Here is a 16,087-nt window from a genome sequence, read left to right as displayed (position 1 = left end):
TTCCCTTCGTTTCTCTTGACAGTTGAAGCGGGACGGAGGGGGAAGTTTAACCCGATTTAGGACGGCTGAGAAGTGTTGTACGGTCTGGGGAGCGTTTTTTTTAGAGTTGTGTTCGTCTTTATTCATCGCCTGTGGAGATTCTCAAGTCCTCCAAATCAGGGGTCTCCAACCTTGGCCACTTTTCAAGACTCGTGGACTTCAACTCCCAGAATTCCTCAGCCAGCCAAGCTTCTGAGCAAAGCTGGCTGAGGAATTCTGGGAGTTGAAGTCCACAAGTCTTAAAAAGTGGAGACTCCTGCCTTTAAAGAGTCTGGCCTGAAGCCCCGCCTTTTCGACGTTTACCGGAAGCGGAAGTCGCGTTCCCGGCGGAAACGGGCGGGCCACCGCGTTGCATTGTGGTCCCTTGGTGGTAAAATGGCTCCCCTCGGCCGGGCGCTGCTCTCCATCCGCACTTGGAGCCGTTTTTGCGCCGGCCGGAGGGCGCTTTGCGACGGTCCCTACGCCGCGTCGGGATGGAAACTCTACGGGGCGCTTTGCTTGCAGCGGAGGCCGCTCCTCGCGCAGCCCCTGAGCCCCGAGGAGGAGGAAATGGCCGAGCTGACGCAGCAGGTGGGGTGGAGGGCAACTGCGAGGCTTTCTTGGAGCCGAGGCCTTCGGTGGGGGGCGGGGGAAGACCCGCTTTGTTCGGGTAACTGGGCCGTCCCTGCCCTTCCAGAAGCCGTTGGGGGTGGTCTCAGCCCTAGAAGGGAAGGGTGGAGCCCAAAGTGATGAGGCTTTGGGGTCCTGCTGTGGCTGTCTGGACCAATGGTGGAATCCAATTTTTTTTTACTACCGGTTCTGTGGGCGTGGCAGGGGAAGGATACTGCAAAATCTCCATTCCCACCCCACTCCAGGGAAAGAAAACTGCAAAATCCCCATTCCCACCCCACTCCAGGGGAAGGATACTGCAAAATCCCCATTCCCTCCCCACTCCTGGGGTAAGGATACTGCAAAATCTCCATTCCCACCCCACTCCAGGGGAAGGATACTGCAAAATCCCCATTCCCTCCCCACTCCTGGGGTAAGGATACTGCAAAATCCCCATTCCTCCCCACTCCTGGGGTAAGGATACTGCAAAATCCCCATTCCCTCCCCACTCCTGGGGTAAGGATACTGCAAAATCCCAATTCCTCCCCACTCCATGGTAAGGATACTGCAAAATCCCCATTCCTCCCCACTCCTGGGGTAAGGATACTGCAAAATCCCAATTCCTCCCCACTCCATGGTAAGGATACTGCAAAATCTCCATTCCTACCCCACTCCTGGGGAAAGGATATTGCAAAATCTCCATTCCCACCCCATTCTGGGGCCAGCCAGAGGTGGTATTTGCCGGTTCTCCAGACTACTCAAAAGATTTCAGAAGGGGTTTGCCATTTCCTTATTAGGCCGAGAGAGAGGGACTGGCTCAGAATTTAGAATAACTTTGTTGTCACTTGGAATGTAGCAGTAGCACTTAGACTTGTATATTGCTTCTACTGTGCTTTTACAGCCCTCTCTAAGCGGTTTACAGAGTCAGCCTCTTGGCCCCCCAACAATCTGGGTCCTCATTTTACCCCCCCTTGGAAGGACAGAAGGCTGAGTCAGCCTTGAGCCTGGTGAGATTCGAACTGCCAAATTGCAGGCAGCCGGCAGTCAGCAGAAGTAGCCTTAGAATAACTTCATTCTTTGAATGTACACTAATCGGCATATATTAAAATGAAATTTCATTGCATGCAGCACTCAAAGGATCACCTCCTACAATATACACTACATAAAACATGACAAAATAAATAAGTACAAAATTATGCATATACCCACAAATATGATACAGAGAAACAACACAGTCTAGTTCAGATGTATACATGTAAATGGCGAGAAAAATGAATCTTGAGAATTTATCAAACGGATGGCACAGGGAGTCAAGGTCAAGGTCACTCGGCTAGATCCAGGCCTAAATGCGGACTAGAATTTAGCTTCTAGTCTGATGTGTTAACTACTACACCAAACTGGGTTTCAAGGGCTCCTTACATGTGGTGATATCCAAAAATCACCTTTGTGGGCAAGGACTCCCCTTCGTCCCTCTGGAAGAAGCCCAAGAACGCAGGATCCCCAGTGCAGAGGCCAATGAATTGGGCATCTTAGTAAGAATGTTTCCTGGAGCATGGGGATTGGAACAGGTTTGGCTTTAATCAGATTAATTATTTCATCACAAATGAAGGCAAATATACATGTCCCAGGGTAATGTTGCAGGATAATAATTGATTCGTCCTCGTTGATTGACTTATGAAGTTTGTGGGAAGGAGTTGGGGGAGGCTGATCCCCCCCCAGAGGCCGATGTGGCTTGAAACCCAATAAGCTGTCATTCATTGCTCTAAAGTAGTGTTTCTGAAACTGTGGTTCAAGAACCCCTGGGAGTCTGTGAAATCAAAATTATTTGCCAGATGTTGAAGATATTTTCAAAAACGTGAAACAATGTCACTCTTCTCATTATTTTGTATTTGTTAAAAATATAGGAATTTTTCATGAAAAATATTTTGTTCATGTAGCGGTAGATACCTAATAGGTTTAATATTGTTATTTTTACAGGAGTCTGTGAATGTGTCAAGTTTAATTTTTGATATAGTAAATGTTGATGAATATGATCCATACAAACAGAAGCTCTTTTATTCCTCCATAATTTTTAAAAGTGGAAAGGGGTCCTGAGAGCAAAAGGTTAAAGAAGCACTGATCTAAGCTACTGTAGTATTGTCAACTTTGTTCCTAAAACTTTCCATAACTGGAAAGTACAATAATAATAAATAATAATAATAAATAAATAATATATAAATGTATAGTATAGTATAGTATAGTATAGTATAGTATAGTATAGTATAGTATAGTATAGTATAGTATAGTATAGTAATAAAATAAAAAAGTACAGTGACAATGTTGTTATTATTATTATTGGCTGTAAACATATATTTCTCTGAAGAAAGGACCTTCTAAACTCTTTGATAGAGTGACCTGTGGGGTTTAAAATACAAAAGCATGAGAATTACTGCTGTGGAGAATCTCAAACTAGATGGACCAATGGCCTATAATTAGTGCTAAGCCATACTTCATTTAATTGGGATTTACTGAACTAGGTTCTCATGACAGGCTGTACTATAAGTGAATGACTGATTTTGGATTGATCCAGGTTTGTAAATATTACTCTAGAGTGTGTGTACAAGCAAGCTAGCTTCTACAGCTTTGCAACTTGTTTTCTTTTCAGATAGAGGTAGAGAAAAGCTTGTATTCAGACCATGAACTCAGATGTTTCGCAGAGGATGAGTTTCTGCGTCAAAGGAGTAAAGAGAAATACGATATTTCTGAGAAAATTGTCCTGGTCCAAGATATTGAAGATGCCTGGGAACAGAAATTTCAGAAGTTCAAACCTGCCCCACGGATAACAGGTTCAAATCCATGCTTTTCCACACTAACTTTGTTGCATATGTTTGGTTATAGCTGAATTCAGATGAATTCTATTGAATTGGGAGAACTACATGCTCGAGAAGACCATTGCGAGAGAGATCAGCATTTTTCAAGTCAGGTGGAGAAGACTGCGAACTATTTTTTTTTTAAAAAAAATCATTTCAGAGTGCAGCATTTCACATGAACTTAAATTACAGAAAGGCAAATTCTGGTTTAAGAATTGTGTAAGAAGCTTCTCAGGTAGTCTGAAAGCAAACCAGTTACAAAGAAAAGTGGTGGTTTCTTTCTGTTTATGTGAACGTGTCAGTAATGTTTTACTCTCAGTTCCTTGACTGAACACAGAGGCCTCATCCCATAATATTTCTTTGCTTTTGCAATGCTGGTGAAAGCAGGACAGAGGCAGTTTTCGGAAAAGAGGGTGACTTTCAGTTAACTCATAATTGAGAGGGAGGTGGGGGTGAGAGAAAAGAAACATTTACTGTGTTTCCCTGAAAATAAGACCCTGTCTTATATTTTTTTGAACCCTGAAATAAGCGTTTGGCCTTATTGCCATGCGCTCAAAAGCCCAATTGGGCTTATTATCAGGGGAGGTCTTATTTTGAGAGAAACAGGGTAGTCCAAAGCAGAACTGATTATATACAGGAAAAGGAAAGACCTCATGATTTCCCAAGAATAATGAAAAAATATGCACATGTATATATATCGTGAGAAAATACGATTTATGATTCGTTCTGCCCAACCTAAATACCAAAATCTGGTCAGGATGCATACATTCTTGCTTCAGGTTTCACATTGGAAGAAGTCATTTCATTTTTCCCTTATGTGGAAGACTGGCGGCGGGGTGGCTCGGTGATTAAAATGCTGACCTTGTTGGTTCTAAAGCCAGCAAGCCTGGGTTTGAGACCTGAGCGCCTTACGATGGGTTGAGCTCCCGTCCTCGCTCCAGCTCCTGTCCACCTAGCAGTTCAAAAGCATGCAAATGTGAGTAGATAAATAGATACCGCTTTGGTGGGAAGGTAACAGCGCTCCGTGAGGTCATGCTGGTTACATGACTGTGGAAATGTTTTTGGATGTCCGCTGGCTCAGTGGTCTTGAAATGCAGATGAGCACTGTCCCCTATAGTCACCAACGACTAGCAGAGTAAAATCTGCATTGGGACTCCTTATGTGGAAGATCACGTGATTAATTCCACCCAAAGCCGATCAATTTCAAATGATCTTTGTGTTACACTAGATCAGTTAGTCACAAGCTACCAACATTAAGGATACTGAATATTAATAGGATGAAAAAAAATATGCATGGCAATTAACTGCAATGTGTGGTTTTTAAAAGTTCACATCTTTAAATATTAAATATCTTCAGAAGAATCTCTTTCCCTTACCTCCAGTAAGCACAATCAGGTACTGGCTGTCTTTTCTGATTTGAAAGAATGAATTTGTGTATAATTTTTCTGTTTTTTCCCCTGGAGGCATTTCCCACAACCCACTAAGTGGCTGTCTCCTGCTCCTGTAAAGCATCTGTCTGGTTGATTCTCCAGGCCAGCTAAAACCAACTGTTTCAGCTGTCAGGAATAGGTATGATTAAACCTGGCTGAATCTAGGTAATGGCCAAGTTGAACCGAAGGAGAGACTATCTGTAATTTTGTGCTGCTTAAAAGATGGCTGATTTTACACTGCTTTTGTCAAGAGCTTTGCAAAATCAAAACCGATTTTAAGCCAAGTCACTGGATGGAAATGGGGTATTGCATTCATCTGCATTACTGTCTTCTAAAGAATAATAGAGGATAGATGCTGTTTCATATCCCCAGAAGTAGGGGAGAATTGTGCAGTCGGTTCAGTTTGCAAATTACATCTGTCTTCTTGGTGGCAGGTTCTCTTGGTCATTTGTTCTTAGCATAGCCTCTTTGGGTTGTTGAGTAGCTGAATAGTTATAATGCTAAATTTCTTTCTGAGCAGAAGCTGACCAAAAGAATGACCGGACCTCTTTGAACAGGAAGTTGGACCAGAATTTGTTGCTTTTGGTTAAGCAGAAATTTGGAGATGAAGATATATGGCTGTTGCCCCAGACAGAATGGCAACAAGGAGAGACGTTGCGAGACACAGTAGAACGGGTTTTGGTTACCCTTCCAGGTCGGTGACGTATTTATATTCCTTAAAAATTTGTCCATTTTTCCCTTCTCTTTCTTTGCGTAATTTCAGTTTCCTTTGTTGTGTGTATTTTTCAGTTGTAATCTTTTTGGGACAGAGAGCTATCCTTTTTGAAGTATCTTGTGTATAGTGCCAACTGAACAATGATACATTTGTGTTTGTGGCTTGTTGCTTTCGAGGCAGTAAATTTCATTCTTGCGGTTTGTTATCTGTGCATTTAATAAATTGAGAGCCCAGCTGTTGTGCATCATGAGCCATGAGTTATGGAACAACATGAGGTGTTAATCCCATTCAGTTACAGTGTAAGCATAGTTAAATAGCAATAGCTCCTAGATTTATAAACCCCTCCATAGTGCTTTACAGCACACTCTTAAGTCTGTGATGGCGAACCTATGGCACACGTGTCAGAGGTGGCACGCAGTGCCCTCTCTGTGGGCACATGAGCCATCACCCCAGTTCAGCTCCACCATGCATGCGGGTGTGCCTCCTGCCAGCCAGCTGGTCTTTGGGTCTCTGCCACGCATGTGTGAGGGGTGGGGCCTGTGCGGAGGGCATGTGCACATGTGCAGGGGGCGGGGGGGGCAGGCTGCGTACGTGGGAGATGTGAGCGCTTTGCATTTTGGGAGTTTTGGCACATGCATGTGCATTTGTGGGCGCACGCTGTGGGCACTCGGTCCAGAAAAGGTTAACCATCACTGCTCTAAGTAGTTTACAGAGTCAGCATGATTAAGAATCTCCATAGTCAAAATGCATGCAAATCCTGATTGCTTATTTGTAACCTATGACTATCATTAAGTGTTGTACCTTACGATTCTTGATGAACGTATCTTTTCTTTTATGTACACTGAGAGCGTATGCGCCAAGACAAATTCCTTGTGTGTCCAATCACACTTGGCCAATCAAAGTTCTATTCTATTCTATCCTATGTTGGAATTGAAGGAAAGCACTTTAAAAAGGGGGGTGGGGTGGGGCTAGGGACAGGGATCAAATTATTGTTTGTTCTCATGGTGTTCACCAGGTTGCTGCCTTTTTCTTTCCATCTTCTGAACCTCCCAAGGAGTCCAGACGCAGGCCAGGTTCCTCGGAAATGCGCCCTGTGGCTTTTACAAGTTCAAGTTCCCCAAGGCAATCCGCACCGAGACCAACACCGGAGGAAAAGTGTTCTTCTTCAAAGCCTTCTTGGAAGGCAGCCCCCAACTTTCATCCAAGGAGAAAGCGGACTACTTATGGGTCAGCAAAGGAGAGCTGGAGGACTACTTGAAACCTGCATACCATTCTCAGGTTTCTCAGTTCTTAGTGGACATCTGAATACTAGAACGATGTTTCTCTTCTGTCACCATCAGTGTGGAAAGTAAGAGGAGGGACTTCACTTGAATGATGGAGATGGCACCACGTGTCCTTTGTGTAGAAGCTTCATTGGGTCCAGGATAAGGATAATAAAATAAATACTAAATAAGCATGCCAAGAAACGGCGGCATCTATGTTTAAGAGACGTCTGGTGTCTTCATTTCCTCACAGTGCAAACAACTGCCCAAGGAGCGTCGCGGGTAACACTGCAGACTAATACTGAGCTAACAAAAATCCATTGTCTGGTCTGGAAGCCATCTTTTGTATTGGGCCTTCAGACCTGCCACATTTACTACTGTGGGAATTGTGTAGAGCATGGGGGATATGTAGTCATAATAACATTCCTTTCTCAGGTTCAAGGACATCTTGCCCTCCACCTGGGAGGTTGGAACTGGGAGGTATCTCCAGTTGGGACCGGTGCTCTGATTGGACCACATGATGGACTTGTGGGTGTTGAGCTTTTCTTTGGGTGGGGAAAACCCTGGAAACTTTCAGATTCAGGTTTTCCCAGATGTGCCAATATGACATCTCTAAGAAAATGTAACTTTGAGGAAACTTAAGCCTCGGAGTTTTCATTTGTAGGGGGTGTTACTTGGAACCCTGACATCCATTCTCTGGGCTAGGGTACCTGTCTGATGTCCGCTTCTATATACGTCTTGAGTGAAGCAGCTTCATTGTTACTGTGACATCGGCTTTTCCTAGGGGATGTAAGGGGGAAGAAAAAAACCCAAGTAAGAGGGCCCGCAAAACATGCAGCCATGAGTCAAAGAGGACATGCAATGCCACGAGGCAGGTGGATTGGAATAATCAAGCAGATGGAGAGATGAAATGGGCAGCGTGCCCTCTTCCTCCTTAATTTGCTGGATTTAATAGCAGGCCACCTGTTTTCAATCGAGAGCTGTATTATTTGATGTATGCACCATTCTGGAGCTCATTGTGGTCTTTGAAGCCATTCCCTCCGTAAAATGCGTAGCGAAAGAAACTATTGCTGCAATTGCACACCCTCGATAGCTTGAACCAAACTCCCAATTCCTTGGGTTTGGCAAGTGAGTCTCAATCGTAAACTTTAGTACTTGATCAAATGATGCCCATTCAGGAGGTTTTCCGTTATTTCGGACCCCAGCATCTTCCTCCTGTGCTTGCCAGGTTGTTGGCAGGTGGGAAATTCTTGTTTTTAACCAGGTTTTGTACCACAATGGGAGTAGCATACTGTTATGGTCCGCCAACAGCCTGCGGAGCTAGCAACGGAGTCAGAAAGTGATGAGGCTGAGGAAGAACATGGGCCAGTCCTGGAGGTTGGGAAAGGCCCAGATGAGGGCTTCATCTGAGAGGCAGAGGAACAGGAGGAGCCTGTTCCTAGTGCACGTATGAGAAGAACTACCAGAAGGCAGGCGCAGCTAAAGCAGAGAGGACAACTCGGGAGTAGGGCCAAGAGATGATTGGCCCCTCCCATAAGGCTTAAAAGACCAGCAACAGCTCTTGGGCTCTTTGCCGGAAAACAACTGTTGAGAGATTTGCTTCGTGTTTGGATGTATTTCTTTCTTGTCAGCGTCTTCTGCTTCTGAACTTTTGCTAAGAAAAGCCTTTGGCAGTTTGCCTAATTATCCCAAGGTCAGAGATAAACTGAAGAATGGTGTTTTGAGGACTTTGTTTTCATTTAATTTGGAATATGCTGAGAATGAATTAATTCTCAGCTGTTCTAATAAAGTCTTCTTGTTTTTTGGAACCGTTTTGCATTTAATATTAACTACGTGGGCCTGGGTCACAACACATACAACCTGCATCAGCCAGGTTGTGTCATCATTGGAAGGGACTTGTGTCACCTTGTCTCCTTTTTCCTAATGTGCCATCATGCCAAGGGGAGAATGTGCATGTCTGTCACATCTATCACATTGCAGACGATGGAGAGACAAGATCCAGATATAAAGCATCCACTTGGTTGAGCAAAAGGCAAACTTGAGGTTGAGTTTTGTTCTTTACGAGAGAGTGGGGCAGGGGTAGTATTCTCTTACTTTCCCTACCGGTTTGCAAATACGAGTGGGTGCACACGCTAGCTTCGATCACATACATCCTGTCCACGCAGGTGCCCAGCCCCAAAAACGTGCCTAAATCAGATGGCATAGAACGAGGGGTAAGATTCACCGATTTCCGCTACCGGTTCGGGTGAACCATTCCGAATCAGCTGAATACCACCTCCGAAGCGGGGTGTGTCTTGGATCTTCTCTAGTTGGCAAATGAGAACTGATTAGCGGAGGCACGCTTGGTCTTATTGGTTAGGAAGGAGCAAATCTCTCGAGAGATTTGTCGATCGTTTCCAAACATGGTAGGCTTGCAAAGAAATCACTTCAATCACATCCTTGTAACCTGAAAGAGTAGTCTGTTTCGTCCCTACTAAGAGCCATGATAGTGCGATGGTTAGAATGCAGTACTGCAGGCTAATTCTGCTCACGTTGCCAGGAGTTCGATTCCCTCAATCCTGACCGGCTCAAGGTTGACTCAGCCCTCCATCCTTCCAAAGTCGGTAAATTAAGGACCCAGATTATTGGAGGTAATATCTTCTTCTTGTGCCATGTCCATCATCGGATGTTGGCGATCCTGTTGGCAATCCTATTTTTGTCAACAGCTGTATGAAAAAGGGCTGCTGAGTTTTATCCAAACCGGTCCCTTAGGTTTTGAAGCCCTGATGTTCTTCTTCTGCCTGGGCCTCGTTTGCCTTCAATTTTTCCCTGGAGGATTAAGTGAAGGATGCTGTATTTTTCTGGGTGTGGCATCACATGTCCAATATGGAGGCAATATGCTGACTCTAAACCTCTTGGAGAAGGCTGTAAAGCACGATGAAGCGGTATACAAGTCTAAGTGCTATTGCTGTAGCTACTTATTTTTTAAAAAAATTCTGTAGTTAGAAGATCTGGTCTTGAGATAGACGATATCATCTGGAACTGCCCAGAGGGAGACATGACCAAGTTTATTTGTGCAGCCAAGGTGGCCTAGAGTCCTATTGTAATAATACTAAAACTCCAGTCTTCTTGCTTCGTCTGGACAGCGGTGCAGAACAAAACATGATGTGCCTCCTAAACTGGATTCAAAGCAGAAGATGTTTACACACAGTGTAATTAATAGTATAGTTTGGGATCTGCTTTAATTCAGGAAACAATATCTTGTCTTCCTCCAGTAGTCTTTGGCCCACCATAAATAAAATAAACTGCCTTTTAGCATCAGCTTTATCTCAAAATTTTCAAGTAATATGAAATAAACTTCCAGCTCTTAAAATCGGACATTTGTAATCAGCAGAGAGCTTTATTGCCCATTTTTTTGTGACCAACGCATAAGCGGTGATACGCACAAAGAGAGAGAGAGAGAGACAAATAAAAATAAAAATATCCATGTTTCAATTACTTAAGTACCATCACAGGGACTCCAAAAATAATGGAGTTATTGGCAGAGACATTAGATCACCCACTTAGAAGTTTCTCTTGCTAGTTTTTATTTTTTTGTTTATTTTTATTTTATTTGTTTGTCAAACATGTACAAGGTAGCAAGTATAAGTATGAACATAAGCATGAAAAAAAAGGAAGTAAATACAGATAAATGGGGACAGTAAGACAGGGACGGTAGGCACCGGTGGTGGGATTCAAAATGTGTTACTATCGGTTCTGTGGGCGTGGCTTGGTGGGCATGGCATGGCATGGCATGGCTTGGTGGGTGTGGCAGGGGAAGGATACTGTAAAATCTCCATTTCCTCCCAACTTCAGGGGAAGGTTACTGCAAAAATCCCATTTCTTCCCGATCAACTGGGACTCAGGAGGCAGGGAATAGATGGGGGCAGAGCCAGTCAGAGGTGGCATTTACCGGTTCTTCGAACTACTCAAAATTTCTGCTACCGGTTCTCCAGAACTGGTCAGAACCTGCTGAAACCCACCTCTGGTAGGCACGCTGGTGCGCTTATGCACGCCCCCTTTACGGACCTCTTAGGAATGGGGTGAGGTCCACGGTAGACAGTCTAAGGTTGAAGCTATGGGGGTTTGAGGACGTAAACAATGGAGTCGGGTAGAGCATTCCAGGCATTGACCACTCTGTGGCTGAAGTCGTATTTTCTAGTGCTCCCAAATTTTAAAAGAAGAAAAGGGGGGGGGGGAGGAATCTTTAACCCATCCTGCCCTCCCCTCATGCTGCAAGCTATCTAAAGTGCAGCATGTCAGCTTTTTATTTTGTAAAAACTAGGCTGCTGTTGCCAAGCTGTAGGATTGCAATAAATAAAATAGACTTCTAAAGCATGCGGCTCCCTCCAACCTTCCTGTGTTCTGAAAACACCCTGGGAGACTCCTCAGGGACTCGGCTCAGCTGCTGAGACTTGGACAGGCAGAGCAATTGCAGACTGTGGAGGGGGGGAAAAATAATAAAAGAGGTAAGGATGGATTTGAGCCAAAGAACTATAAATTAGTTTCCCAAGGTCTGGTATAACTAAAGCCTCTCATGATGGGCGGGTGAGGAGAAGGAGGTTAAAAGCAGCAGACTATTGCTAAGGGCAGGGCAGGGCATAGTTTATTTGTGTGCAGCATCCCCCACTGGCTTGGGTTGAGTCTTGATGCAGAGTGTGATGCCTGCAAAATTGGTTTACCAGATCTGGAGCGTGGTAAAATAAAAAATGACTGTTGAGGATTGAGTAATTTGTGCCCTTTTTCTGCCGGTCCAAAGACATCCAGCCAGCTTTCAGGTTTACAGTGAGAATAGAACTCACTGTATCTGTCTGTCTGTGTTTATCTGTCTCTATCGCTCCCTACATTGCTAACTCTACATCTCTATCTCTAGATGGTGAGTTGTAGTCTCACCATAGGCAGGAAAGCAGGCTTGGGTGACTACATGCATAGATCAACGATCGATCGATCGATGATAGAGATGATAGATGATAGATAGATAGATAGATAGATAGATAGATAGATAGATAGATAGATAGATAGATAGATAGATAGATAGATAGATAGATAGATAGATAGACGACAGACAGAGATAGATAGATGATAGATAGATAGATAGATAGATAGATAGATAGATAGATAGATAGATAGATAGATGATAGATAGATAGATAGATAGATAGATAGATAGATGATAAATAGATAAATAGACAGACAGACAGATGACAGAGATAGATAGATAGATAGATGATAGATAGATAGTTGCCATAGATAGATGATAGATAGATAGATAGATAGATGATAGATGTCATATAGATAGATGATAGATAGATAGATGATAGATGATAGATGTCAGATAGATAGATAGATAGATAGATAGATAGATAGATAGATAGATAGATAGATAGATAGATAGATAGACGGACGACAGACAGAAATAGATAGATAGATGATAGATAGATGATAGATAGATAGATGCCATAGATAGATGATAGATAGATAGATGATAGATAGATAGATAGATAGATAGATAGATAGATAGATAGATAAATAGATAGATAGATAGATAGATAGATAGTTGCATGAGAGAGAGATGAGATAGATACATATAGATAGATATAGGTAGGTGGGTAGGTAGATTAGATAGATAGATAGATAGATAGATAGATAGATAGATAGATAGATAGATAGATAGATAGAGATACATGATAGAGATAGACAGACAAACTGACAGATAGATGAGAGAGAGATGAGATTTGGTAGAGATAGATGTATAGATAGATGTAGGTAGGTAGGTAGAGATAGATTAAATAAAAGATAGATAATAGATAGATATAGATAAAGGTAGATATATAGATGTATGAGGGAGGGAGGGAGAGAGAGATTTTTTACCTGTCTGTGTTCAGGATTATGTATGTCTAATACCCAAGTTTTTGATATTCAGCTGCCTGGCAAAGCTTTATCTTCTGTTTCAAAGGATGTTGCCCTTTCCTCTGGCTTTCTAAGACACCTTTTATAGCTGGCTCTCTTGCATTTCCTCCCCTTGCCTTATCTTCTGCTTCTAAAAAGCAAGGCTTGTTCAAATCAAGCCCCATCTGTTACGTTTCCTTTACGGCACTTCTGTAGGATTGAGGGAAGTGTGGGACGGAGCTTCTAGTTTTCTTGGCAGCCTTCTCCACATTTAAAATACACCGAGGCTCTTAAAAAAAAAAAAGTTTATGTTGTAAATTCTTCCCTATCGGAAGCCTGCAGGCTTTTGGATGGTGTTTTTTTTGTTTTGTTTTTTTGCTGGCCATTTTCTGAGAATCGGGGCTTGTTTCCTTTCCTTTCTACAAGTTGGCATCTGCGATCAGAAAGGGGCCAACAAAGGAAAAAGAAATTCCATTCATGGGGGCCAGATGGCGCAGCCGTTCAAGGCAGGGATGCTCAAAGCTTTCAAACATCGCTTTCCCAGATTAAATAGGCCTAATGAGGAATTCCGGGGTTGGCTGCCAAGGAGCTCTTGCGTGGTGAAAAAGGATTGTGAGAAGTGTGACACATTCCATTCCGTTTGTGGAAAGTGTGATCCAGGTGGTTTGATTTTCAATTATCCATGGGAAATTTAGCCTTTCCCAAGTTTAATGCCCTTCAGACACAATAACTCCTAGAATTCCCCATCCAGGATTAATGTCTGTCTGCCTGTCCATCTGCCTGCCTATCTATCCTATCTGTCCGTCCATCTATCTATCTGCCTGCCTATCTATCCTATCTGTCCGTCTATCTGTCTGTCTGTCTGTCTGTCTGTCTGTCTGTCTGTCTCTGTCTGTCTGTCTGTCTATCTATCTATCTATGTATCTATCTATCCATCTATCTATCTATCTATCTATCTTATCTATCTCTATCTATCTATCTATCTATCTATCTATCTATCTATCTATCTATCTATCTATCTATCTATCTATCTATCTATCTATCATCTATTATCCATGGGAACATTAGCATTTCCCAAATTTGATGCCCTCCAGACACAATAACTCCTAGAATTCCCCATTCAGGATTATTGTCTGCCGTCTGTCTGTCTGTCTGTCAGCCTGTCCACCTGCCTGCCCCCCGTCCTCTATATGATCTATCTGTCAATGGATCTATCAATCCATCATCTATCTATCTCATTCAGAGGCTTCCTGACTCCTCCAAAAGGAGGGATAAAATATCCATATATATCCAAATAAAACCATAGACAAGACAGCAAAGAAAAATCAGCAGGACCCCAACATTTTCAGAACGTCATCAGTTTATGGACTGTTTATTTGAGAGTGACAGATTTTGACACTCGGTTGGAGAAATGCTGAGAAATCATCTGAAAGAGTCATATATCTCTCTCTACTTTTTTTTTTTGCAGCGAGACCTAACCTTCACATCTGGTTTCATCAAATGGAGAAAGAAGAATGTTGTTCCTCAAATGTCCTGCTCCCAGGCTATTTAGAGAAGTGGTACACCAGTCCTTAACATGCTTGTTCTCCTCCTTATGTTCCACCTTGGAGATTCACTGAGTTTCCCCCTTTCATTAAATTGTGAGAGTCCAGCTGAGATCCTAGCTTTCTGAAGACAAGTGCTTATGGGTTTTCCAGCATCAGATACGCTTCAGATTTGCTGCCTACTTTCTCCCTTTCATTTATCTCCTTGTTGCTGGGTGTGCTTCCTTACTTTCATCTATCAAAGTAATGACACATCATATTTATCAGGCCAGGAGCAAAATCTCCGGAAAAAAGTAACTAAGTATAATTCTCATTTAATAGGGCAGATCGGGCATTCACTGTCCTCTGCTTCTCAATAAACGAAGACTTCTCCTGGTGTATTTATCCAGTGTCTATGTTAGCATACTCTATGGGCTTCCTAGCTGATGGAAGGTGGGTGTAACAATATACTGACTTGCAAGATAGTCTTTTGTGTCTGGATCCTACCTTGCAAAAAAAACAAACAAACAACAACTTGAGTTGGACTTCCAGCCAAAAATAACAGAAAACACAGTTGGAAGGGACCTTGGAGGTCTTCTAGTCCAGCCCCCTGTTCAAGCAGGAAATCCTATACCATTTCAGAAAAAAGGTGGTCAAATCTCCTTTGAAACTTCCAGTGTTGGAGCACCCACAACTTCTAGAGGCAAGCTGTTCCACTGATTAATTGTTCTCGCTGTTATGAAATTTCTCCTTAGTTCCAGGTTGCTTCTCTCCTTGATTAGTTTCCATCCATTGCTTCTTGTCCTGCCTTCAGGTGCTTTGGAAAATAGGTTGACCCTCTCATCTTTGTGGCAGCCCCTTGGAACACTGCGATCATGTCTCCCCTAGTCCTTCTTTTCATTTAACTAGACATACCCAATTCCCGCAACCATTCTTCTCGTGTTTTAGCCTCCAGTCCCCTTCCAGTCCTCTTCTCTTTGGAAGCCTCTCCACTTTCCCAACAAACCCAGTAGTGCTGAAGCTTGCAGCCCAGGGAAGGGTTCTACTTACTTTTACTACCGGTTCGTAATGGGATCGCGATGTCTAAAATGGGACTGGAACTCACCATCTCCTGGTGATTGGCCCAAAGTCAACCAGGTGGCTTTCGTGCCTAAGGTGAGACTAGAACTCACCGTCTCCTAGTGATTGGTCCAGAGTCAACTAGGTGACCTTTGTGCCTAAGGTGGGACTAGAACTCACCATCTCCTAGTGATTGGTCCAGAGTCAACCAGGTGACCTTTGTGCCTAAGGTGGGACTAGAACTCACCATCTCCTGGTGATTGGCCCAGAGTCAACCAGGTGACTTTTGTGCCTAAGGTGAGACTAGAACTCACCGTCTTCTGGTCTCTAGGCCAGCACCTTAACCACTAGACCAAACTGGCTCTCTATCTTATGTTTCAGAACCAGCTCAGTCATTAGGCAGAAAGAATCAGCTTGCTTACTGGGAAAAAAAATGGTTAAGGGGATCTATGGGAGAGAAGGAAGCAAGAGCTCCTCTGTTCTATTTTGAAAACAGCAAGGATTGCTTTGGTTGATTTCCACTCAGATCAGATTTATGTATGTATGTATGTATGCATGTATGTATGTATGTATGTATGTATGTATGTATGTATGTATGTATTTATTAGTTTGATTTATATGCCGCCCTTCTCCGGAGACTCAGGGCAGCTTACAATGCTTTTAAGCAATAGCCTTCATACTTTTGTATATACCTGCTTAGTAGGGCTTTTGGCCCC

The 16,087-nt window shown here is 43.2% G+C and overlaps 1 protein-coding gene and 1 long non-coding RNA gene across 2 annotated transcripts; both read left to right on the top strand.

Annotated features, from left to right (window-relative positions):
• Window positions 1-124: 124 nt before the first annotated feature.
• MRPL46 (mitochondrial ribosomal protein L46) lies at window positions 125-7,106 on the top strand. The gene is made up of 4 exons (XM_034424682.3): window positions 125-609; window positions 3,272-3,452; window positions 5,427-5,600; window positions 6,676-7,106. Exons 1-4 carry the CDS (start codon window positions 415-417, stop codon window positions 6,924-6,926), a joined length of 801 nt encoding a protein of 266 aa, XP_034280573.2. The 5' UTR covers window positions 125-414; the 3' UTR covers window positions 6,927-7,106.
• A 4,205-nt stretch (window positions 7,107-11,311) lies between these two features.
• LOC132712634 (uncharacterized) lies at window positions 11,312-14,717 on the top strand. The gene is made up of 2 exons (XR_009623298.2): window positions 11,312-11,370; window positions 14,258-14,717. It is a non-coding gene; the product is annotated as an uncharacterized LOC132712634 (long non-coding RNA).
• The last annotated feature ends 1,370 nt before the right edge of the window (window positions 14,718-16,087 follow it).

Source organism: Pantherophis guttatus, chromosome 13, assembly GCF_059756535.1.
Source record: "Pantherophis guttatus breed Tessera chromosome 13, ASM5975653v1, whole genome shotgun sequence".
NCBI lineage: Eukaryota > Metazoa > Chordata > Lepidosauria > Squamata > Colubridae > Pantherophis > Pantherophis guttatus.
This window is presented reverse-complemented; position numbering and strand designations above follow the sequence as displayed.

Bases quoted from the DNA above. Each gene is read 5' to 3' on its own strand.
- MRPL46 (XM_034424682.3), top strand. From the start codon at position 415: ATGGCTCCCCTCGGCCGGGCGCTGCTCTCCATCCGCACTTGGAGCCGT. The intron at 610-3,271 runs GTGGGGTGGAGG...TTTTCTTTTCAG, and splicing joins TGGCCGAGCTGACGCAGCAG to ATAGAGGTAGAGAAAAGCTT. The intron at 5,601-6,675 runs GTCGGTGACGTA...GAACCTCCCAAG, and splicing joins GGTTTTGGTTACCCTTCCAG to GAGTCCAGACGCAGGCCAGG.